This window comes from Osmerus mordax, chromosome 16, assembly GCF_038355195.1.
Source record: "Osmerus mordax isolate fOsmMor3 chromosome 16, fOsmMor3.pri, whole genome shotgun sequence".
NCBI classification, from domain to species: domain Eukaryota; kingdom Metazoa; phylum Chordata; class Actinopteri; order Osmeriformes; family Osmeridae; genus Osmerus; species Osmerus mordax.
In genome coordinates this window covers 10,444,890-10,469,058 of record NC_090065.1, presented here as the reverse complement: position 1 = coordinate 10,469,058, position 24,169 = coordinate 10,444,890, and the positions used below count along the sequence as shown (strand labels likewise).

The following is a 24,169-nucleotide window of genomic DNA, read 5'->3' as shown; positions in this document are numbered from 1 at the left end:
CTTCGATCATTTTACGACGCCCCCTTCAAAATCTGCCGCTGAATTGATCGGACTCTGGTCGTGGTCGCGCCTGCGCCATTGTTTCTGCCGCACTAAGCATCCTCTGCCCCTGTTCATATTCCAGGTTCCGGCCCATATTGAGCTACCATCATACCTGCTAACTGCTCGCCACCATCACAAGAGGACTGGTAGAGAAAAGGCACAATTTGAGAAACAATAAGACGCGCCGTGGACTAGGGAGTACGCGACACGCTTAATTTTCCAAGGTTTGAGTTTTTCTCCTCGGCTAGAATGGAAAGAAAGGTAGGATATACTTTCAGCAATACGCTTCGTCACAGACTCGCGTTTCTCTTGGGTAGACTCGTATAGCCTAGGTCTTTTTTTAATGCGGATCTCCAAAGTGCTTGCGGGCCACAATTCGTGATGGACTTCACTGCCGCCCACCTGTCCACGGCCATCCAGATTTGCGCATCAGACAAATGGGTTTCATGAGTGTGTTGTCTTGTCATCATTAGCCTTTACCAGTTTTTCCAGTACCTTTACCAGTTTGTAAAGGTTTGAAAATATTGAATCCTATAAATCCTCTTTAAACACGTATTCTTATAGTTTCTTCATTCTATGTTGTTGTTATGTCGGCTAATATGGTTTCCGACACTTTTTAGACACCTGAGGAACAAAGTACCATTTTCCCTTCTTTATTCTACGGCAAGTGAAAGCTTAGTACAATTATATTTTACTGTGTTTTGTGATTGAGAAATTATGTTTTGTAGTTGACTATTATGTTTGTAGACTTTATAACAAAGAACAATAGTGATAAACATATAAAGTCATTTTTGGAATTGGATCCACAAGGTTGTGCTTTGCAGTTATGTAGGCCCACTTTGTGAACAGTCTAGGTTTTTTGTTTATAACAGTTCCTCGTTCATGAATAGCTGACATTCTCTCAGAGACAAAAAACAAACACTTTTTATGCACACATATTACTAATTGCTTTTGCAAATAAGTCGAGTGGACATGTTTCTACTTAGCTGACCATATTTGATATGCAGTGCTGCTTATTGTCCTCAGGGAGGTGCTTGTGTGTTGGTTAAAGGGTGAACACTTAACAATCAAATGCAAGTTTTTAGAACAAGCAATGGATTCTTATGGTTTATTTCATTTGTCTGTCTAGTTAGTTTCTTTTAAAATTACCTTTTCATTATCTCCTGTTTTGCCCTGAGATCGTACATTGTATTTAACCTGTTGTGGCTTAATTCTGTTTTTGGTCTGTCATTCACACATGCATATTAATGAGTGTGTAAGGGAGCAATAGAGTCTATGTATTTTATGTTTACAAATTAAACAAGCTATCCATGCCTGCTCTCCCGTGGGGGGTTGTGCTAGTTGGCCCACAGGAACCCCCTTCAGTCCCCCCGCCCCCCTTCCCTCTGCTCCCCTCCCCTCTCCGCTACTCCAGGCTTGGAAGACAGCTCCACTACACTCCAGCACCAAAGTGTGTGTGTGGTGTATAGAGAGAGGGAGGTGGATTCGACAAGGCTACACATATAAAAAGGCAGGGAGAGAGTGCATGTGTAGGAGATGGGAAGGGAAGGTTAGATAGAGAGGTTGTGACAGAGTAGTGGTGAAGGAAGAAGAGGGTGTGTGAGAGGAGGTTGAGAGGAGGAACGGAGAGGGGGAGACAAAAGAGAAAAAAAGAAAGGGGGGAAGGGGGATTTAGAGACAGCTATGGAGGAGAGCATTGGAGGGGCTCGGAAAGCCACCAAGAGCAAACTGTTTGAGTTCCTCGTCCATGGAGTGGTGAGTGTGTGTGCGTATTTGCATGTGTGTGGCCGTGTGTGCATGTGCATTGTCAAAGCAGTGTGTGTGTGTATTAATGCAGGGTATTAAATTGCACGGAGCTACAGTGTGTGTGTATCAGACAGGAAAAGGGGAGCCATGTAAAGGGTACGTCTGAGCCCCTGAATCTTGCATTTCTCCTTTTCTTTATTTATAAAGGAAGGGAAGAGATAGGAGAGTGGGGTAGAGAGAAAATGAAGAGGAAGCTGAGGAAAGGAAGAAGAATACATATTGTATTCCTGGAGGGCTAAACAGAGCAGACCTAAGAACATAAGTGTCCAAACACCATGTGGAAGGCTTTGGCTAATAGATTTGATCACTGAGCTACAGGCTTTAGCTTAGCATCATGTTCAAATGAGTACTAAAGGGATCTAAGCACAAATGAGAATGTCAATGGCTAGATAATGTCAATAGAAGAATACATTTGGAAATTGACTTGAATTCAAATTTGAATGGACTCCAATCCTGTCTGTGTGGTCTCTTTGTTCATGTTACATAGTTTAACCGCCTTTATGTTTTGAGTACCATAGATACTATTAACTCTTACGAGGCAATCCTGAATGGCTGTCCATGGCCAACATAAAAAAACTTTTTGGGGAATATCATGACATTTTTGCAGATTCTGTGTCAAGATAACTGAATTGTGTTTTTCTAGTCCCCCACCTATTAAACAGTTGTATGTAATGTTTATGAGACTACAGTCAGTGTGTGCTTTGTATGATTCTCAGTCCAGGTCATACAGTCCCAGCTTCTGTTTACTAACATAAGAGTTTAAGCATTGTTGTTACACTATCGAAATCGGACAGTTATGTGTGATATACAAGTGTATATAATGACTTTAAAGCTCGGTAAAAGTCCATTATGTAGCAGGCTTGTTGTAACATGCAAGGCTTTTATGTTACATTCAATCAAACTGGTAGTATTTACTGTATGTCTAGAGCTCTTTTAAAATGTACTTTACATTACATTATACTACAGCATGTGGTAGGGCTGCATACATATTATTGGGGCAATACACTGATTGTGTGTTTGTTGTATGAAGACTGATGACATCCTGTACTACAGTATGTAGAGTGTGTAGAGAAGAAAGACAGTATTTTATCTTTATGGAAATTATTTCAAGGTAGAACGGATGAGATACTGTCCTATATTGTTGTCTATTGTATCTGCTGGACGCTTGTAGAATATTATATTGTATATACAATGTATTGTCTGCTGATGTACAGTGCAATCTGCATTCTACTCAGGTTTTGAGGCTTTGTGAAGGCCATACCATGAAAACCTAGAGCAAAGGAGATTCTCAGAATTGCCTAAAGTCAATATAAGGTAAATAGCGATTACCAATATTGTTGGAAAGTGATGTCTGTTCTAGTTGTCAGGCCTGGTAGTCAGCTGCAATATTCTGTCTACAGTTAAATTCCGCTTCACGGTTGTCACCTTTCATACAAAAGTCACATTTAGCACATAGGACTGCTTTCATTTTGACATCAATACAGTGTGAATGGAGAGAAGTATTTCGACATGGTAATCCTGCGAATTCTTACTGATGCCTTATTTACGGTTCTTGTTGTGTGACAGTCGTATCCCTGGTAACAAGTTATTTAAATCTTTCGTCAACACAAGTTCCGACATTATGCACTGTCTAGTGCAGACATACCCAAACATGCCTTATTGCATCCTATAAATGGCTGATGTTGCATTGGTGTTCAGATGCCAAGTCGTGTCTGACACGGGTGTAATATCACCTCTATATCTCTTGTCATCTCTCGTGGTTAGTAAACCATGGCGGACACATTTAGACCCCCAGCTCCTTTTTTTGCCTGGGTTATAAAGAGTGGTGTGCTATATCTGAGGACATGCTTATTAAAACACATGTTTTTGTTGTTCAGATTTGTAGCACATTCAACCAAATTCTGAACCTACATCTCTACTTCAGAATGATAGTGGATAGTCATCATCTTGTAATAAATGTTATACAGAAAATGTTATACAGAAAATGTATACAGTATTACAGTTTTAATGGGCACCAATTCTGCATGCTTGATTCTTTTAAAGCATGCAAAGGATCAATTTAATGGTCTGGCTCAAAATGTCCTACCCAGTGTGTGAATTTGCTCTACCCAGTGTGTGAATGTGTGTGTGCACTGCAGCTGTCAAATGCTGTACAGACAGGCACAGGTGTCTGAGCGGGCCGAGTATCTAGAGATTGCCCAACTTAAAGTATAAGCCAGGACGGACCTTGAGCAAAAATACTGTATACATGGGTTTGTGTTTGGTTCATCCATTTCATAAAGGCCATTTATTGTATGTATTTGTCAAATTTACTCCATGAATGCCGATGGTGGTGGTGTGTTTTGGTTTTGGGCATGCATGTACTCTGTATATGTGAATCAATCTGTGTTTGGATTGAACCGAAGGTGATTACATTTAAGTGAATGAAACGGAACTGTGTGGCCCTCAACCGTCTTCAAAGATGCAAAATAAAATGCCTCTATTCTTTCTGACCACTAACAGACACATTCTCATCTCTCTGCCATGTACAGCGCCCAGGAATCCCATCGGGGCCACGGATGCCTCATCAGGGGACTGCCCTAGGCCCCCCAGGACCTCCTTATGGTGGGGCCCCATTGATACGTCCAGGGATGCCCACCCCCACTATGGAGCCCATAAGGAAACGGCCCCCAAACTCCCAACAGGTTCAACAGCAGCAAGCAGTCCAAAGCAGATCCAGGAAGTACGTTTCAAAAGCATAATATATACAGTATATTGTCCAGTAAAAAATGGCTGAATGTAGTGTGTGTATGTGTGTGTGTTGCCGTCTTTTCCTTAAATTTGTGTTGAATACATTTGCGGCTTGTCTTTGGTTGAAATTACAGTAATCCCTCACTATCATTCACTAACACCTTTTAATAGGCTTGGGACTCTAGTCTATTGGCCTCCAGTGGTCCACAGTGACCATTGCTAACTAATGCACATAGTATAGGTAGTAAAGGTAATAATAATTACTGTGTATAGTGATTATGGAACTAATATTTTCTCACCAACTACAGAAGGATTTTATTTATTTACGTGACCTGCGTGTGACCTGCGTGTGAGTCCTACACAGATACACCAATAAAACTGTGTATTTGGTCCCTGTAAAAGATACGGAAACTAAACTGAACCAAACCAAAAAACTGTTTGGCTCCTTGGATAGGTGCTCAGACTCTTTCTGAAAACGCCTCCAGTGATCAAGGATTTTAGGTCCAGTGTGTCCTGATGTCCGTTCCAAGAGAATGTTGCCCACACACCACAAGTACCGTGGTTGCAGAGGGGACATCATGGTGATCTAGGGTGGTCGTTTTCGATCCTAGCAGTGTATTAAGTGGGGTCTGAGGGCTGTTGAGATTAAATTAGCTTCAATTAACTTAACTTAAATTAATGCTCATTTAATTAACATGCTAATGTTGTGCCCTTTTAACTCACTGTAAACTTCAGCTTCTGTGCTCAGTGTCAACTTCAGCCTCTGTGCTTGTAGAGAAAACAGTGGTGGGTTGTGTCTCTTGTCATAAATCACACTTAATCTTAAACAGATTCACATCATTAACAAAACAGAGCAGTAGTCACACTCTACACACAAATGAACACAAACACACCAAGTGACACACAGAGCATCATACAAACACGCACACATCTTCTGTCACATTGCCATCTAATATAGAAACAATCAACCCATAGGAAGCCAACGGGAATTCCTGGAGCCAATGACATTGCTGCGAGGCAGATGGATATGAGAGAGGTCCAATCAGATTCCTCACTTGGATCCAAGTAGGCAGTCTCTTTTGATGCATGTTGGTTTTTGACAGCTTGCATTGAGTCACTATTTAGCCAGCCCAACATAAAATGAAGTACTTTCCAGAAATCCTTCCCATATTCTCCCCTGATCTACTGGATATTTATGTTTGTGGCATGTATGTTAACAATAAAGTTTTTTCAGTGATGCTACTTGTGAATACATATATATAATACATATAATATGATAGGTGCAAGTTTAAATCAATGATTCTTCAGATGCATGTCAAACCCTGCAGAGCATGATTGTCCTTGCGCTGGATAGGGATGGAATCTGCACCACCTGGGTCTGGGTTTACGCCTTTGACCAATCACCTCTCAGACATGAAAGTGGTGGCACATGAAAGAATGCTTGCAAAACGGTCATTAGCATGACATGACAGGCACATGTTTTTAGCATGAGCACAAATGTCCTCATACAGGATGTTGTGAGTTTATGGCAAGGGTTCTGTTGTCTTGTTTTTTGCTGACTACAACCTGATTTGTCAGTCTCTGTTATCTTCAAGTATGTGACTTTCTATGCCAAGTTTATGTCGACGTCAAACGTGGTAATCCTCCCTAATGCAGATGTGTTCTGCAATCCAAAAAGTCAAGGCCACAATTCCCAGTGTTCAGTTTCTCATAAATCTTTAAACATCCGTCTGTCCGTCTCCAGTTAGAACTTGTTTTTCCACACTGATATCATCTCTTGAGACAGAACCCTTCCTCCTGGGTCCCCCAGAGCTGTGGGACTTGTGGTGGTCACAGAGGACCATGGGAAAGTTGATTGTTGAGGGCAGATGAAGCCACTTCCTGTTCCAGCTGGATTTGGATGTATCGATACACTCACAGCACATTCACATACACGTGCACATGCAGAAAGGCGAGTGAATTGGCTTTATTTCAGTCCCTCCTGGTGGCGCAGCTACACTCACACATACACACAGCCTCACCCCTCAGACTGGAACAGCTCCATTTACTTCCCTTGGTTCCCCTCGAAATTCATCTATATCCTCACAAACACATACACACACATACAGTACAGCTGGGAACAACAGTTGGGCCTTCATTAAGTAGATGGCCTATGGACTGGACTACAGTCACCATAGAAACATGTTATATTTATATATATCCTCTCTCTCTCTTTCTCTCTCCATCTCTCTCTTCAACCCTCTCTTCAACCTGCTTCTCAGTGCCAAGAAAAGGAAAATGGCTGATAAGATTCTTCCACAGAGGGTAAGTGGTTGTTATTTGTCTACATATTTTGTGTATTTGTGTAGCAGTTAAGTAGGGGACCTTATTGTAGGGTGTAGAGGATTGAATGGGGGAGGAGTGTGCTGACGATTTGAGAGTAAAGAGCAGATTTTATGCGTTTAATGTTACAATGGGTGGTATGTTGGCACTGGAAGTATTTATCCAAAAGAGGTTAATGAACAGAAGTCTTGAAATCAGGCTCACAACACCCACTTTAAGGTCCAAAACAAGACCAAAGGCAAGAAGCAAGTTTTCTCACATAATTTCCAGTTCCATATCGGTTCCCTATTAATTGTGCACAATTCATGGGTCCTTCCACCTCTAACATACATTGGAATATATGTTAATAAGGGAAACTACCAGCCATTTATCAATGACATTGGTCATCAAAATTGATTACAAAGTCTGTCTCAGTGTGTCTGGTCTTCAGTGTCAATACCGCTTTTCACCTACAGTAACAACAAGTTCAGAATTCCTCTAGCACAAGCAGATATGTGAGCCTATTGGCCTTGCAATGAACTTCTGTATACTTTTGGTGAACTTTGATATAAAAAAATATCCTCTAGATAACTGTTTGTCATAGATGGGTTTCACAATAGTGCATACAATTCTATGTTCACCTTCAAACCCACTTATTAAATAACTTGTATTTAGATCCGTGAGCTGGTCCCAGAATCACAGGCCTACATGGACTTGCTGGCATTTGAGAGGAAACTGGACCAAACCATTATGAGAAAGAGGGTTGACATCCAGGAAGCAATTAAGAGACCAATGAAGGTACTGATGTCAATACCAATGTTGGATCATTCCAGGAAAGTCAAAAGGGTAAAAGAGCATGTAACCCTAACTGCAGTACTGTAAGGTAGGCTACTCTCAATAGAGCAATTGTGATGTAATTACTATTAAAACCAAGCAGATAGATTATTACATTTGAACTTGATATCAAATGCGTTACAGTTATGTATGTAACATTCTGAGTCTATTTGTAAACCTTTATGATGGTTGTTGCAGAGCTGAGGATAAGGAAAATAACACAAAGTTGTTCATGTAAGATGTTTATCATACAACAAGCATTTAGTTTAGCAATGTATATGCTCTGCAGTGTATTTGCTTCTTGTGGCACAGCAAAGGGAAAGTGTTACTATTAAGATACAATTAAATAACGTAGAAAAACTGATTCATATATCCATGTTAACAGCAAAAAAGAAAGTTGAGATTGTATATATCCAACACATTCAACCCTGCCAAGCCAGAACCAGATGATTCTGATGGCAGCATTGCATCCTGGGAGCTGAGGGTCGAGGGCAAACTCCTAGAAGATGTGAGTTTCTTGTTTCTGCAAACCTTCAAGTTTGCTGAGTACTGTTTTTATGTTATTGTCTGTATATATATTTACTATACTGTGAATATTTCCAACACTTTGAAGAAACTGAATTGGAATATGCAGTGTGGATATCAAAATACATAGTTTTATATTTTTGCCTATGCCTTTTAGAGCCCTGTGTGCTTGTCCCTCAGCATCATACAATGACCCCCTAAAATGCATTTTATAGCCCATTCAACTAATGCGAGACAGACTCATAAATACAACACTACAGGTGACCCCAAGATGAACGTGCAACTTTTGCATTTTGCACACTGGCTTGTGTACTTTCTTTGCATATTTAATTACCCATTTCCTTGTTAATTACTGAATAATTTACCATCGTTTTAATGATTAGAAGTAATGGTCAGATAATTGTGGCTTCCAAACACCTGCTGAAATATTTGTAGCTTTTTACTTTATGTCCTCTTACACTCAAGCCAGGAAAGCTGAAAAGGAAATTCTCATCATTCTTCAAAAGCCTGGTGATAGAGTTGGACAAGGACCTGTATGGTCCCGACAACCACCTTGTGGAGGTAAGGATACACCCATACACACACATACTTACAAAACCAAACATTTGCTAAACATGCGTACCTGTGTTGTGTGAGGGCAGAGTTTCAAGAGGTACTTTGTTTATAGAGATTTAGATTCTATAAAACCATGAATTCCAAACAAAGGTGTGATTAACAGTATCCCAGCCGTAACATTGTCGTATCCAGTTTGTCCGAAATTGTATGCCTCACCCAAACCAATGTGAAGGGGAGAGTTAGATATGTATTTCATTTCCTTACAGTGGCATAGGACCCCCACCACGCAGGAGACTGATGGATTCCAGGTGAAGAGACCAGGGGACGTTAGTGTGCGCTGCACCCTGCTTCTCATGCTGGACTACCAGGTAGGAAACTGGAGGGAAATAGCAATCTAATGTTCTAGAATAGCACAGACCAATTCAATCTAGTATCAAAAAAGCACATTCCTATGAGACTTTATTTGGAAAATCCATATGTCTATGTTCTACAGAAGTTCAATTCAAAATAAAAATGTATGAATATAAATATATAATTTAGTAGCAACCCTGGCTCCTACCCCCTAAACATATCTGTGTGAATATCAGCAGAGTACATTTACAGACAATCTATAGGGGACTGTAGGGGATGTTGATACTAAATACCAAACCGGCAAGACCAGTAAATGAAATGTGCCTGTCCAGTCGATATACACCATAGTTGGTCATGATTGCTAAATTGACCCTATTTCCAGCCATCCCCTATTTCTGACGTCGCCCTCTTCTCCCCTTCAGCCCCCTCAGTTTAAGCTGGACCCTCGGCTGGCCCGTCTGCTGGGTATTCACACCCAGACCCGCTCCTGTATCATCCAGGCTCTCTGGCAGTATATCAAGACCAATAAACTACAGGACTCCCACGAGAAAGAGTACATTAACTGTGACAAGTACCTCCAACAGGTACTCCCTCAAAATCTTGTGTTTTAATGACAGTTTTTCATTTTGTTAGTTATATTTATATTTTATATTTATATTTATATTTATATTTAGTCATTTAGCAGACGCTCTTATCCAGAGCGACTTACAGTAAGTACAGGGACATTCTCCCCAAGGCAAGTAGGGTGAAATGCCTTGCCCAAGGACACAACGTCATTTGACACGGCCTGGAATCGAACTGGCAACCTTCTGATTACTAGACCGCTTCCCTAACCGCTCAGCCACCTGACTCCCTAGTTAGCCTACGCATTGCTATTTGTATTTCTCGGCATTGGTATGTGTACACTTAAGTATAAATATTGTATATTGTTACAAGAATGTGTCTTTGAGTGTTTGCCTGTATTATACAGTACAGTACGTTTTGAGTGTACAGTCGTGGCCATAAGTTTTGGCAATGACAAATGTGTTTTGTAAAGTTTGCTGGTTCATTATTTGAGGAAAAAAAATTCACATGTTACTATAGAATACTGGAATACAATAAGGCACATTTCATATTTTTAAAGCTTTTTTGAGGCAAAACAATTCAATATATATGCAAATAGTCCCTTCTTTTAAAGCAGTCAATCTGCTCTTAAAATCCAATCAGAATGATAGAGTGATTTCACCTGGCTAGAACTAGTTGACACTTGCCCCTGTGCTGGTGATATTACTTACTGAAGTTATGTTAGCAGTAATTTTATGCCAGGGGCCAGCAAGCTTTGCAAACACAAAATGTATGTCGCTCCCATTACTTTTGGTCACGGCTGTATTTGTGGATGCACACCCCTTATGAGACATTCTCTCTCCCATAGATCTTTGACTGTCAACGTCTAAAGTTTTCTGAGATTCCTCAGCGTCTGACTAACATGCTGCTTCCTCCAGACCCTATTGTCATCAACCATGTAATCAGGTACAATGTTTCATTAATAAGCCCTCAGTCATTAGTTTAAGTTACACAACATAGTACTAGAGGGCACACATGCTAAAAGAGGCTCTTGAGTATCTTTTAGACAATTTAAACTACTTCATGAAAGTATATCTCCACAGATCCATAGTTTATAATAATGTAAAAATAAATAGAGATTACTTGGTACAGCTTTGAGGCTCAAGTAAATCTGTTGTACTGCATTAAAGCTTCAATTTAGAAAAGGTTAGTAGAGCCTAATTAGCTGTTTGTTCTTCCGGGACATTGGGCAGTGAATACTTATTTCTTGTATGTTTTGTTTCTTAGACAGGTTGAATGAGAGAAGGAAACTGAAAAAAATTGGGGATTACAGCACAGAAAGCAGGAGCTGAAGTCAGGGGTGACACCCAGTGAGGGGAGGGCTTATGAATGGCACGCAGGGAGTGTTTAACACTACAGCTCCACTTCCACATCTCACAAACAAAGGTCTGTGTTTTTATCAGTGTTGACCCTAATGACCAGAAGAAGACTGCGTGCTATGACATAGATGTTGAGGTGGAGGACCCCTTAAAGAGTCAGATGAGTGGCTTCCTGCTCTCTACAGCCAATCAGCAGGAGATCGCATCACTAGACAACAAGGTTAGCTAATCCAAATTGTCATATTTGTTTGGTGGAGACATACAACAAGGAAAAGTCAACAAGTAAAATGTTTTCCATACTGTAATACTGTACCAAAACAATAAGTCGACCACTGCATTTTCTTCAGGGGTTTTGTACCAAGGATTTGAATATCAATGACTAGATATTAGAAATTAGTATTTTAGCCATATTTTGTGACCATGCCATTTGTCAAAGCCAAAAAAATAAAACAGCCCTCCACACGTCTGGTATTCATATTTTTTCCTCAGATCCATGAAACCATCGAGTCCATTAACCAGCTGAAGATCCAGAGGGACTTCATGCTCAGCTTCTCCAAAGATCCAAAAGGCTACATCCAGGACTGGCTCTGCTCCCAGAACAGAGACCTGAAGGTGAATACATCTGGTACCATAGCTGTGTACCACTTTGCTGAACCTCACAGGGCAACACTTAAGGTTACCAATACATTGCAATCCAATGAATTACATTATTAAGAGTTAAGATTAAGATTTAACTAGGTAGATCATCCTGGTCTAGATTACTGGTTTAGCTTTTACTGCCATTCAACAATAGGGACACAGGATATATGGAAGAAAGATTCAAACAGGACGATCACCAGCTTACTCAGCAGCTGCAGCGGGGCAAATATGAAGCCTGTTTTGAACAATATTTACACAAACACAACTTTTCATGATCATTTCGGAGTCTTCCTCAGTTCACCTTCCTCTTCAGCTGTTGAGCCCACTCCTCAAGTGGTGTGTGATAGAAGGTGTGATCGTCATTTTACATGACAGTGCTTTTGGTGTAAATGAACGACTGTCCCAGACGACTGTCTGAGTGACCAGGGACAAAAGGGTTGGTTGATTAAGGTCTCTGCTAATACAGTCGTACAGCACACAAAACAAGCTCAACTGGATCCATGCAAATGTTTGACTACTGTTACTATTGTCTCTGGAATCAGTTGATGACCGATGTGATGGGAAACCCTGAGGAGGAGAGAAGGGCAGAATTCTATGAACAACCCTGGTCTCAAGAGGCTGTCAGCCGTTACTTCTACTGCAAGGTAAGTTCACAGTTTTATAAGTTTCGGGGAAAAAGTCAGGTATTGTATAGAGTTCACTGCAGTGCCTCGGGGAGATGTCTTTCAGTTTTAGGGTCTGACATGAAGGTTAAGGATTCAAAGTTAAAGGTGGGGAGGCATGGGCTGACTTGGCATTCCCACTGAAATAAATAATCAAACGGTCTACATTTCCAGAGGTTTTCATAATTGGCTACTAATGTTGATATGCTACTGACTGAGCTTCTACTATACAACCTATCACCTTCTCAAATTGGTGGGTTATTCAAAACTACTGTAGGTAAAATAGGTTACCTAAAGTAGCCTTGGAGAAGACAAAATCGCCCTTTGTACTTTCAGTCTCCAACATTATGCGCTTACGCTCCTTCCTGTTTTCGCATTTAATGTGAGCACCTGGCAACTGCGGTTTCTAGTGTGGGCCATTCCAGAAGAAATTGGAATCATAATGGTGTCTATGGAGCATCATTGCTCCTTCTGAGGAGCGACGATAATGGCTGCCTCGGTCGGTACCTTCCGGCCAAAGTAAATTCCTTGTCTGTGCAAACTTTCATGGCGAATAAAAACCCATTCTGATTCTGGCTTCTGCTAAATGTCCAAGTGATTTATATTCCTAATTGAGGCCTTGCCTTTAATGGTGGTCTTTGCCCTGTTTATACTCTGCCATGGTATGGAAAGTATACTGCATAGCTTAGGTCATCCCTATCTTTCTCAGTAACATTTTTTGTCCTACAGATTCAACAACGCAGACAAGAGCTGGATCAGGCCTTATCTGTACGTAACACCTAAAGCTGTCCCATAGGAAGCAGTGACGTAAGACCCATAGGCAGTCACTGACTACACTTCAACTTCTAATAGAGCCTCATTGAGAGGACGGCATGTCCTGGTCTTGATGACCTTGGGAGGGTCATTGGAAGTGACTAAGTAAATAATTATGCTGCAACATCCATTGGGCTATAAAACCCCTGTATTCATAGCCTAGTCCACCTCCACGTCAAACCAAAACTCAACCACATAAAAATACATCTTATTTCAGTAGGCCCTATACATAGTTTTCAAGCAATAGAAGACAATTATTCCATGGATCTCCAATAATGGGGACTTTTAGTTAGTAGGGAGAAAAGTATACATATTTCCACAACAAACTATGGAGGAATGTCTTGAAAATGAATGCCTGATAGAATGCCAAAATAGGACATTTCTATGTCTAATTAAGTGGAGAATGTCAGTATTTGTATTGGGCCATCTCCAGTCATCCCCACTGAAGTGCTTCCTAGAGCTGTGCTTGTTATACTCCATCCAAACAGTCAATATAATACAGAATGTATTTTTCCATTTATGATCAACATTTGTTTTGTAGTAATTAATGTCTCAAGACTAATAATCCATCCCTTGATGCTGTTTTACATTGAAATAGTACCGTATGTATCCACCAGAACAGGTTTGCTGTAACATGTGCTGTATAGCAAAAGCTTTATACATTATTTGTATATACTGTATCGTATATTTAAGATGGCATCTTGTACAGCAAGGGTGTAGTCACTCTGAAATTCCAAAGATACTGAGCTCACATGTCTAAAGAGAAGGGGAACTCACATATAATAGATTATGCCCAAATTGTGATGCCAAATTATTGATATTACATCAAATGCAACTAGGATACAACTAGGTAAAGAAGAACTAGTAAATACTGCATGTTGCAGTAATAATTTGAGTTGTAGATATGTGTACTGTACCGTACACAGTAGGCTGTGTTACATGACGTTTTGAGCATCATAAAATAAAGTGTTACATTATCCTCGAGACAAGGGTAAGCAGAAGATGCTTGGTTCTCTAGCCAATGACACTGCTAGAATCTATCGTATATCTTGGACCAGAGTCTAGGAGAAGGGAAAAAGGTGATGATCCACAAGGTTTCATGAAGGACTGTTTAAATTGTATATAGTGTTATTTGATTAATAACTACATGACCATTACTGAGAATGAAATACCTCGTGAAATGTTGCATACACATGTTTGGTGAGTTAAGGTACAACAGATTTGAGTGGGAAGTTAAACTGTTTCCATGGTTTGGAATGCACTGTCTTGATTTAGTATGCACTGTCTAGTTTCATAGTATCTTATTAATGGAGTACTTATTTCAAAATGAAATGGTATGTAGATATGTTTTTATGTTGTTTAGGCATTGACATTGGCACATGGAAGTGACTTTTACTCTGAATACAAACTGTGATAATGAAAAATGTGAAAATGTAGATCTATTGACTTACCATAATGGAAATTGGAAAGGTAAAAAATACTTTGGTAAACAATTTATTATAAAACACTGTCTGATATCCTTTCCTGGACCCTCAACTAGATGCTGATCATTCTTCATTAAACCAAATCAACCTTACTGATGATTTTCAAGTAATAAAAAACATCTCACCAAGTGTTCTTGATTTTTTGAGTGAGGTGAAAAGGTTGCTTGTTGTAAATGGAGAGGTGTTCAAGTAATTGACAACCTTATAGCCTCAGAAATCTTTCAGAAAGCATTTGTGATTTTGACTCTTTATTTTATTTATTTTACTATGCATGTTGTGTATTTATCCACATGTTGTGTGCCAGAAAGGACTTTGATCCATAAAAAAGAAATGGAAACTATTTGTTCTGTGTTATGCTTCATCTGTTCAAATTCTTGTCACAATTTCTTCCCAAATGCTAATGCTCCAAGAAAGGGTCTTTAGAAAGTGTATCCTTTCCTATACTCTGATAAAAAATGCATGTTTCAGGTCTGATAGCTACAGGTAGGAGGGGCATCTGATAGCACTCAGTTGAGCACTGAGGTAGGATCAGGCCATCGCTGAAAGTGCTCCGCTGCCTGACTAGGGTTTCATGGAAAGGTCAACAATATGTCATAGGCCTACGCATTTATATATTTTTATTCAAATTTTTGTTATGTATAGATTTTTTTTGTTATAACTCCTGCCGGTTTTAAAGAAGTGCCTCCAAACCACATCTCCAGCCTGGACTGCCCCACACAACCTGTGATGGCTTTGCTTAGGCTCTTGGCAGTATGTCCTCACAGCTTTTCCAGTGTGTTGAGAAGCCTAAAGTTTTTGCTTTCCACACCTTTCAATTCTAAAGATTTTGCCTTTTGAAGTTCAAAGGTCAGCATGGGTGTGCGAGGGGTATCTATACCTCCATGGATACTCTTTTACCCTGATGAGTGAAACCCCTATAACCTTCTGTTTAATTCACAATGATTAATTAACATTTAAGAAAATTGAGAATTTGCATTTTTCACAAATAGAAAAGGATGATTTCAAGTATTTAAACTATTACAGAAGCGCCCTTCTGTTCATTTATAAAAGGCTTTTTTTGCTGTTTCCGAGCATTTACGTCGGAATCTTATGACGTGTATTTGACGTATGCCTTATTACCCAACCCAAGGGGTGGAGCCAGTAGAACAACTCGGGCTTTCATTGGTCAGTGAGCCGGTATCGGGGACACGCGAGCACTAAACGAATTCTTAAGCCTCCAGCAATCTAACATCGTTGGACCGCCGGCGAAGAGGAACAAGAGTGGTAAGAACAAGTCTTTTTTTCAGCGTGATCATACAAAACTATATAGTATATCTAAACATTGATGACATTAATAGAAAGTATAGCCTGGGTAGTTTTAAACGTGTCCTGCGTAGGGGTGCAAGGTTAGTTAGCTAGCTAACATAGCTAGGCTAACGCGTTGGCTAGCTAACTAGCTTTTGAATAGACAAAGCAGTATAAGAAGGACCACGAGTAGGCTAGTAAGCTACATGCTGTGGCTAGCTAAGTATTGTGATATCCCGCGGACTGGTATTTTTTTGTAGCTTGCCAACAAATTAAATCTGAAAAGGGCCGTTTTTAGAAATTATTTTATCATTTTACTAGACGTGCTTAAGCCAGCTGTCTTGCTGTATAACGCGGGTGAGCCACTACAGCACTTGCTAGCTGCAATCATACCGTAGGCAACCAAAGAAGCTGGCTGTTAGCAAGATTGGGGCCTTTGCTTTTTCCCATCACAGGGCCCGGTGTCACTTGTAATAATGGACTTTCATTCCTTGTCAATGCTAGCCGGTGTATATGATAAACCGCTACATTTAGCCGCAACACACACGGCTATTTTATAAACGCCCTATACCAAATCTAATTAATTAGTTTTTCCCGGTGTACCGAAGGAACACGTGATGATGGCCTACCGCCATAGCGGGCCACCAAGCCATGATGATGTAGCAGGCTAGCGTTAACTGTTCTGAAAAGCCGGTATTGTGCAATACGACTGTCTAGCTAGATCCGTTGTTACTTCAACAATCACCAGAATAACTTTTCAATACGGAAAAAGAGTGACGGCTTTAGATTGAATTCCATTCACGGTTTGCCAAATATAGTGTAAGGATGATTTTATATCATTACCGCAATGACAAGTGATTGATTTAAGTTATTACTTTAATCCTTTTATCCCCTTTCACTCCCGATTTTGGACGCTCGTATATGCACACAGAACAATGAATTTCTAACTTGTAACTGGACTGTCAAAGACAAACTGTAAAACGGCATATAACAATGATAGTAAGATACTCGTCATTTGTCATCTGTCAGCATTGGTATCTTTTTGTATTAGTTTATTAGTACTTTTTGTCTTGCTCAAATTCTCCCATGTGCATCTGTATCATTGGGGGCTGATATAAGGAGACTCATGGAAAAAAAACACAAGTGTGGGCAACCCTAAACTGGCCCCATTCTAATCCCGAGGTCACTGTTCCCTTTACTTTTGTCAGCTCGCTGTCTTCAGGTCTCAATATCTGCCTGACATCTGTAGCAGCCATGCCATCTGACCTGGCCAAGAAGAAGGCGGCAAAGAAGAAGGAAGCTGCTAAATCCCGCCAGAGGACCAAGAAGACCGAAGAAGAAGAGGGCGAGAGACCAGAAGATGGGCTGGAGAACGGAGATGATGGAGATGATATGAACGGTAGGCCTAAGTGTGGACAACACTTTGTAGGGATTTAGTTCCAGGTGGCCAGAACAAGCAACTGAAGAACTAATTATCCACAAAGTCAAGGCATGCGTTGCTGGTCAGTGTTTCATGGTCTTTTAGAAGATTTCCAATGTTTCATTCAGATTTTATGCTTGAACTTGACTCACCCACTACACATCCAAACCAACTTATGCCCCACATAGGCCAATACCACACATCCCTGTTATTCCATATAGGGGTTCGCTTTCTATTACAATTTATTCGGTGGCATTACTTTTTAAACCTTGCTGCAATAGATATGGATAGCATGGCCAAGGAGCTGGCTGAGCTTGAACTGAAGAAGTCGGAGGCACGGGCCGTGACTGGGGTCCTGGCGTCCCACCCCAACAGCACTGATGTGCAAATAGCAAGCCTGTCCCTGACCTTCCACGGCCAGGAGCTTCTCACTGACACCACCCTGGAGCTCAACTCGGGTCGACGCTACGGTCTTATCGGCCTCAACGGCACAGGTAAAAACACTAGGTTCCCTAGGGGACATTAACATGTATTTAATATATATATTTTAAATGTAAATGAGTTGTAAATGCCAAGTTGGTGACACAGAAAACATTATAATATAGGACCAGTTGTATTATTAAATGGTGTAATAAGTGTTTCGGTTGATTTTTCTTCTGTGCTCTGGAGTGCTGCTTTGAGATGATGTGAACAAAAGGCCGAATTATAGTGCCCCTGTCAGGCAGTGTGTTCTGACTGCAGGGGTGCGTTGACAAAAACTAGACCGAAGCGTTTATCTGATCTAAGCAGCCAACTCTTTAGTTTAATGCTCTTAGGGAAACCCTTCCTTTTATTGGTCTTCATAGTACTAAAGCCATGTCTATGACCCAGTAAAGGACTTGGGTCCGCATAGTAGCTGGTCAAAGACAAGTTCCAATCCCCTCACCATGGGCAGACTAGACATTAAAAAAAAATATTTTTCTCCCTTGCAGGCAAGTCAATGCTGCTGTCCGCCATTGCCCACAGAGAGGTGCCCATCCCAGAGCACATAGACATCTACCACCTGACCCGGGAGATGTCACCCAGTGAAAAGACAGCCCTGCAGTGTGTGATGGAGGTGGACCAGGAGAGGATCAAACTGGAGAAGGAGGCTGAGCGTCTGGCTGCAGAGGACTGTGAGTGATGTCAGCGCCTGTCGTTAACCCGGTTTACTTTTTATGACTTTTTTATATAAACCAAATGGAAGATGCATGATTAATAGTCGTAGCACAGTAGATGGGTTAAAACAAAGAATCAATAAGATGCCAGGGGCCCTTAAGTTTTACATTTTTACATTTAGTCATTTAGCAGACGCTCTTATCCAGAGCGACTTGCAGTAAGTACAGGGACATTTCCCCTGAGGCAAGTAGGGTGAAGTGCCTTGCCCCCGGACACAATGTCATTTTGCACAGCTGAGAATCGAACCGGCAACGTTCTGATTACTAGCCCGATTCCCTAACCGCTCAGCCACCCGACTCCTTAAGTTTTAATGTATGATAAGTCATAGTAGCGTATAGTATTCCACGTTACCATGGGAACTGTGTTCACTGTGGCAGCTTCCCTTCCTAGGCGTGGTACATGAGCTTCCTTGTTCAGATGGGCACGTCATGCCATAAACCTTTCATGGTGTCATGTCTGGACAAGGGAACAACACCCGAGAACGGGGTCAAAAGGATAACAGGAAGTGCGCTTCTGTTGTCGTCCTATCTTTCTCCACCTCGTCACCTTTCATCCGCGGGTGCCATTTGCTGTCTCGTTCTGTACCTATCCACTCAATGCGTTCCCTTCCCGCTGTGCACTTTAGCCGAGTGCGAGAAGCTGATGGAGCTGTACGAGCGCCTGGAGGAGCTGGATGCAGACAAGGCGGAGGTGCGGGCCTCCCGGATCCTCCACGGCCTGGGCTTCACTGGGCCCATGCAGCAGAAGAAGCTGAAGGACTTCAGTGGAGGCTGGCGGATGCGTGTCGCTCTGGCCAGGTTGGTGTGAGCTAACCTTGAACAGAAGGGTCTCGCGAAGGAACGGCTTGTCTGTACAGAACTGCCTGGAAATGATGTAACGAAAGGCCGAATGATAGCGCCAGTGCCGAGCAGTGTGTTCACAGTGCAAGGGCGCGGTGACAAAAATGGACCGAAGCGTTTTTCTGATCCTTGCAGTTAATTTTTGGGGGCATCTTTCTAGTTGCTGTAGCGAGAAGGGCTACTTGGTGTTTCTATGAGAACATGCAGTTCTTGACAGGAATCTGAAAAGAGGATTGAGACAGGACCTGCTACCTGTTGTAAGACTGTACCATATACCAATGTTGTGTTGTCCTCGTCTGCAGAGCCTTGTTCCTGAAGCCGTTCATGTTGCTGTTGGATGAGCCCACCAACCACCTGGATCTGGACGCCTGCGTGTGGCTGGAAGAGGAGCTTAGTCAGTAAGTGTGTGTGTACCTAGACCGCCACCGATGGGATTCTGTGGACTCATGTTTGTAGTCTGTAAATGTCAGAAGTTATTTTGTAGTTAACCATACTGTATTTGTCTATATGCTAAGTATACAAATTACAATACAAACATTTCAAGTTCAGCTTTCTATATTTGTACTGTCTTGACAACATCAACACTTAGGCCAGTTTTGTGAACTTGTTTGTAGCTTCTTTTATGTGTACTAAACTATGTTTGTACTCTACAGGTTCAAGCGCATTCTTGTCCTAATATCCCACTCCCAAGATTTCCTCAACGGTGTATGCACCAACATCATTCACCTGCACCAGCGCAAGCTGAAATACTACACAGTAAGAGCAACTATTCAGCCAGCACAGTTACAGATGGTTTTAGATATTCGAATTTGCTCCATTTAAACAATAGGAGTCCTCAACATGACCTGTGTGGTCTGTTTTACTTACGGAAACCACCAAGTTCTGCTAAACCTGAAAGGACGTTGAGCTGTGTGAAGTAACTTGATGGCTTTGTTTTAGGGAAACTATGACCAGTACATAAAGACCAGGGAGGAGCTGGAGGAGAACCAGATGAAAAGGTTCAACTGGGAGCAGGACCAGATGGCACACATGAAGGTAATGGTGGACCTATCAGAACCCATGAAAAGGAGTAGTAACTGATTTAATTGACATCTTGTCAGCGTTAATTTCTTTACTTTGTTAGTTTCAGGGCATTAGATCAACAGTCATGAATGTGCTATCAAAGCAACCATATAATGTGCTTTAGAAAACAACATTATTTTGATAGCTTTTTTTTCTAATGTTTTCCGCCTCCAGAACTACATAGCCCGGTTTGGTCACGGCTCAGCCAAGCTGGCCCGCCAAGCCCAGAGCAAAGAGAAAACCCTGCAAAAGATGGTGGCTTCAGGCCTGACTGAGAAAGTTGTAAATGACAAGGTAAGAAGTGTGCTGTTAATTATGAGGTGACACAGAAAACATTACAGTATGGGACCAGTTGTATTATTTAATAGTGTAATGAGTGTTTGGATCGATTTTAATTTTTTTATTTAATTTTATAAATGTTGCCTTCTGTGCTCTGTCGGAGTGCTGCTTTGAGATGATGTGAACAAAAGGCCGAATTATAGTGCCCCTGTCAGGCAGTGTTCTGACTGCAGGGGTGCGTTGACAAAAACTAGACCGAAGCGTTTATCTGATCTAAGCGGCCAACTCCGAGTATACACAGAATTTTTGTGTTTTTTAAAAATGGTGTTTTAATGGACAATGATGTGGATTTCTTACACTTTCCAATATTAAGCTCATCTAAAGAACACTATTCTTAACTCCCTTCCTTTTCCCTAGACGCTGTCATTTGTTTTTCCTCCCTGTGGGAAGATCCCCCCTCCTGTCATCATGGTCCAGAACGTCAGCTTCACATACTCTGATGACACTGTGAGTAAACCTTCAAGATCACCTCAATTTGGAGTGTTTTGCTTTAATATTTGAAGAAACTTTTCACCACTTTTTAGTTGCAAGTCTTTAATTGTCTTTTCTTTTGCTTTTTATGAATGCTATAGCCCCATATATACAAGAACCTTGAGTTTGGTATTGATCTGGACTCTCGAGTGGCCCTTGTGGGGCCCAATGGAGCCGGGAAATCCACTCTGCTCAAACTGCTCACCGGAGAAGTAAGCATTAGGGTTTTTATAATGCATATTTAATGTAATTTACAACTTGTTGGAACTTTATTTCACAAAATGAATGTGATGACCACAGTTATTGACTTGTGTATGAACTCTTAATTCTCTTAGTTCAAAATCAATGTAGAGTAATTCAGTTTTGTTTTTAATGCGCTGATCTGACGTGTCTGGTTGGGAATCCTATTCACCCCCCCCTCCTTGTTCTTTCCATAGCTCCTGCCCTCTGATGGTATGATTCGGAAAAACTCCCATGTGAAGATCGGCAGATATCACCAGGTATGTTCTGGTCAGCGTATCGGCATTTGCATATTCAAAATCTCCCTTTGGTTCCATATTTCAGGGTCTGGATTTAGCCAACTATGTTAAAACATGTCAGCACAGAATGTCATATGCAGTATCTACAAAGAGGTCAATCAGAAATGATCCGTTTTCCCAAATGGTTTATTTTACCTGTACTATGTACACGTAGTCTCATGTATTTCTGGATCCCCCACGCAGCACCTCACTGAACAGCTGGAGCTGGACCTCTCCCCCCTGGATTACATGATGAAGTGTTATCCAATGATCAAGGAGAGGGAAGAAATGAGGAAAATCATTGGCCGCTATGGACTAACTGGCAAACAGCAGGTATGTTTGTCCTCTGGGGTTAGCTGAGCCTGGTGACAATGGAAAACAGTCCTAGCTGATTTGTTAGTACCAACGTGGTAACATGTTAGGTTTGAAGCATTAAAATGGCACCTGCTTACAAATCCAACTGTCCACTCCCCACCACCAGGTGAGTCCCATCAGGAACTTGTCCGACGGTCAGAAATGTCGAGTGTGCTTCGCTTGGCTGGCGGGGCAGAATGCCCACATGCTCTTCCTGGACGAGCCCACCAATCACTTGGACATAGAGACCATTGATGCCCTGGCCGATGCCATCAACGAATATGAGGGAGGCATGATGTTGGTCAGCCACGACTTCAGGCTCATCCAGCAGGTATAAATAACATGTCAAGATTTCAAGTGGGAGCACATCTGTCCGTAATTGGTATTTCTTTAGTTTTAAACCCACATAAAGGGTCCTGGGGCTTTGACATTCTTTGTTTACAACTGCTTTCAACGTATGGTGGCCTGGCAGGCATAACACTTACTGAGCCCCACCTCTTTCCAAGTCCTCTGCTTGTTATGCATGTTATGGTAAAATAATTTCTATTGGTCTGTTTTATGGCCTCGTCCTCTGCTCTCTGGGGCTTGAACTTCCCCCTAGGCCCCTGTCAGTTGATATTTTTACCCATTTTGAATTTGGCTAGACTACTTGGAGGCCATGGTGCCTAACTTGTTTGACTGATCAGTGCTTTGTCGTCTTTTACGAAAATGTGATGCATCTTTGTTTTCCCAGGTGGCTCAGGAGATCTGGGTGTGTGAGAAACAGACCATCACAAAATGGACCCGGGGCATTTTGGCCTACAAAGACCACCTGAAAACCAAGATTGACAAACAGATGCATGATATTTAAACAGAAAAATAAAGATCTCCCCAGGTTCAAGACGACACTTTCTCCCAAGACTTGACATTTCTCGCCCATTCTCTCTTCACGCTGTATAGCCGCCCCCCCCCCTCAAAAGCATGCAACTACTGCATTTCAAGATGGCCGTCCCGTTTAGGTCTTAAAGCCACCTCACTGGCTTTTGGACAAGTCCGTTATGTTTATTGTTGTGGTTACCTGTACTTGTAACCATTAGTAGGCATATGGAATCTGGATTTCAAATGTATTTAATAAAGGATGTGGCTGCACTTATGGTTAATTTTAAACATTGTTCATCATTTTTGGTAAGTTGAGATGGTAAGACTATAAACTGCATATACCCCTATCAGTTTTGTTTCCTCTTACTCAAACATTGCTTTTTATTTTTGTTTATTATTTAACGCTGTACCTGCAATAATGGGATTGTCTGAATAAAGGAGTACAAGACTGGAGTTGGAGACTTTTCAAATCTGTATTTTCCAAATGTCAAATGGACTGCCTTAAATACAGTGCATCTACAAAAAGACAGTAATTTAGTACAGGCACATAAATCATTTGTAAACATTCAATACACATGTAATGCATTTACCCATCCAGTAGAAGATGATACAATCTGGATAAGCATTGGGTACTTTTATATATCTATATTTGTGAGCCAGAATATATAACAACTAACAATTCCATATCTACAATTATAATAGAAAATGGGTTTGTAGACTAGTTGTATTTTACAGTAAACTATATGGAAGATGTTGAGGCCAGTTGAACATGTTTTTTTTTTAACCACTTGGTTATCTCGGTATCCTCTGGCTCTGCTTAGGCAAATGGAAGATAACAATGATAATACATGTTTTATTCACACCGAGTTACCCCTTAAGATCAAAGAACATATCATTGGGGGGTTTTTTGTGAGTATCTGGCAGTTTTCTTAAAATCGGTGATTGGACAGCAAAGATATTAAGGCAGCAACCATGAGAATAATTGTTCTGAAATTTGAATGGTTTGGCTGGGAAAAAAACTATTTAGGTAATTGCCCCCACAAATCCAATAAGGAATGTGTGGATCTACATGCTTTATTTCTGCTCAAAATATCACCATGAAAATCATATTTTATGAGACACAGGAATGTTTTGAAACAGGTTCTGGTCAGGTCTATTCAGCA

The 24,169-nt window shown here is 41.1% G+C and overlaps 2 protein-coding genes across 2 annotated transcripts; both read left to right on the top strand.

The window, feature by feature from the left end:
* The first annotated feature begins 1,725 nt into the window (after window positions 1-1,725).
* Window positions 1,726-14,994, top strand: smarcd3a (SWI/SNF related, matrix associated, actin dependent regulator of chromatin, subfamily d, member 3a). Its single transcript, XM_067253653.1, has 14 exons — window positions 1,726-1,797; window positions 4,380-4,570; window positions 5,554-5,643; window positions 6,840-6,882; window positions 7,555-7,677; window positions 8,099-8,221; window positions 8,704-8,799; window positions 9,060-9,161; window positions 9,567-9,728; window positions 10,556-10,653; window positions 11,151-11,286; window positions 11,556-11,678; window positions 12,248-12,349; window positions 13,097-14,994. Exons 1-14 carry the CDS (start codon window positions 1,726-1,728, stop codon window positions 13,148-13,150), a joined length of 1,515 nt encoding a protein of 504 aa, XP_067109754.1. The 3' UTR covers window positions 13,151-14,994.
* An 843-nt stretch (window positions 14,995-15,837) lies between these two features.
* On the top strand, window positions 15,838-23,459 carry abcf2a (ATP-binding cassette, sub-family F (GCN20), member 2a). Its single transcript, XM_067253746.1, has 15 exons — window positions 15,838-15,927; window positions 17,157-17,347; window positions 17,650-17,862; window positions 18,340-18,522; window positions 19,191-19,362; window positions 19,707-19,802; window positions 20,058-20,160; window positions 20,344-20,439; window positions 20,641-20,760; window positions 21,163-21,252; window positions 21,378-21,488; window positions 21,714-21,776; window positions 21,999-22,127; window positions 22,276-22,479; window positions 22,882-23,459. The coding sequence occupies exons 2-15, from the start codon at window positions 17,203-17,205 to the stop codon at window positions 22,996-22,998; spliced, it is 1,842 nt and encodes a 613-aa protein (XP_067109847.1). The 5' UTR covers window positions 15,838-15,927; window positions 17,157-17,202; the 3' UTR covers window positions 22,999-23,459.
* The last annotated feature ends 710 nt before the right edge of the window (window positions 23,460-24,169 follow it).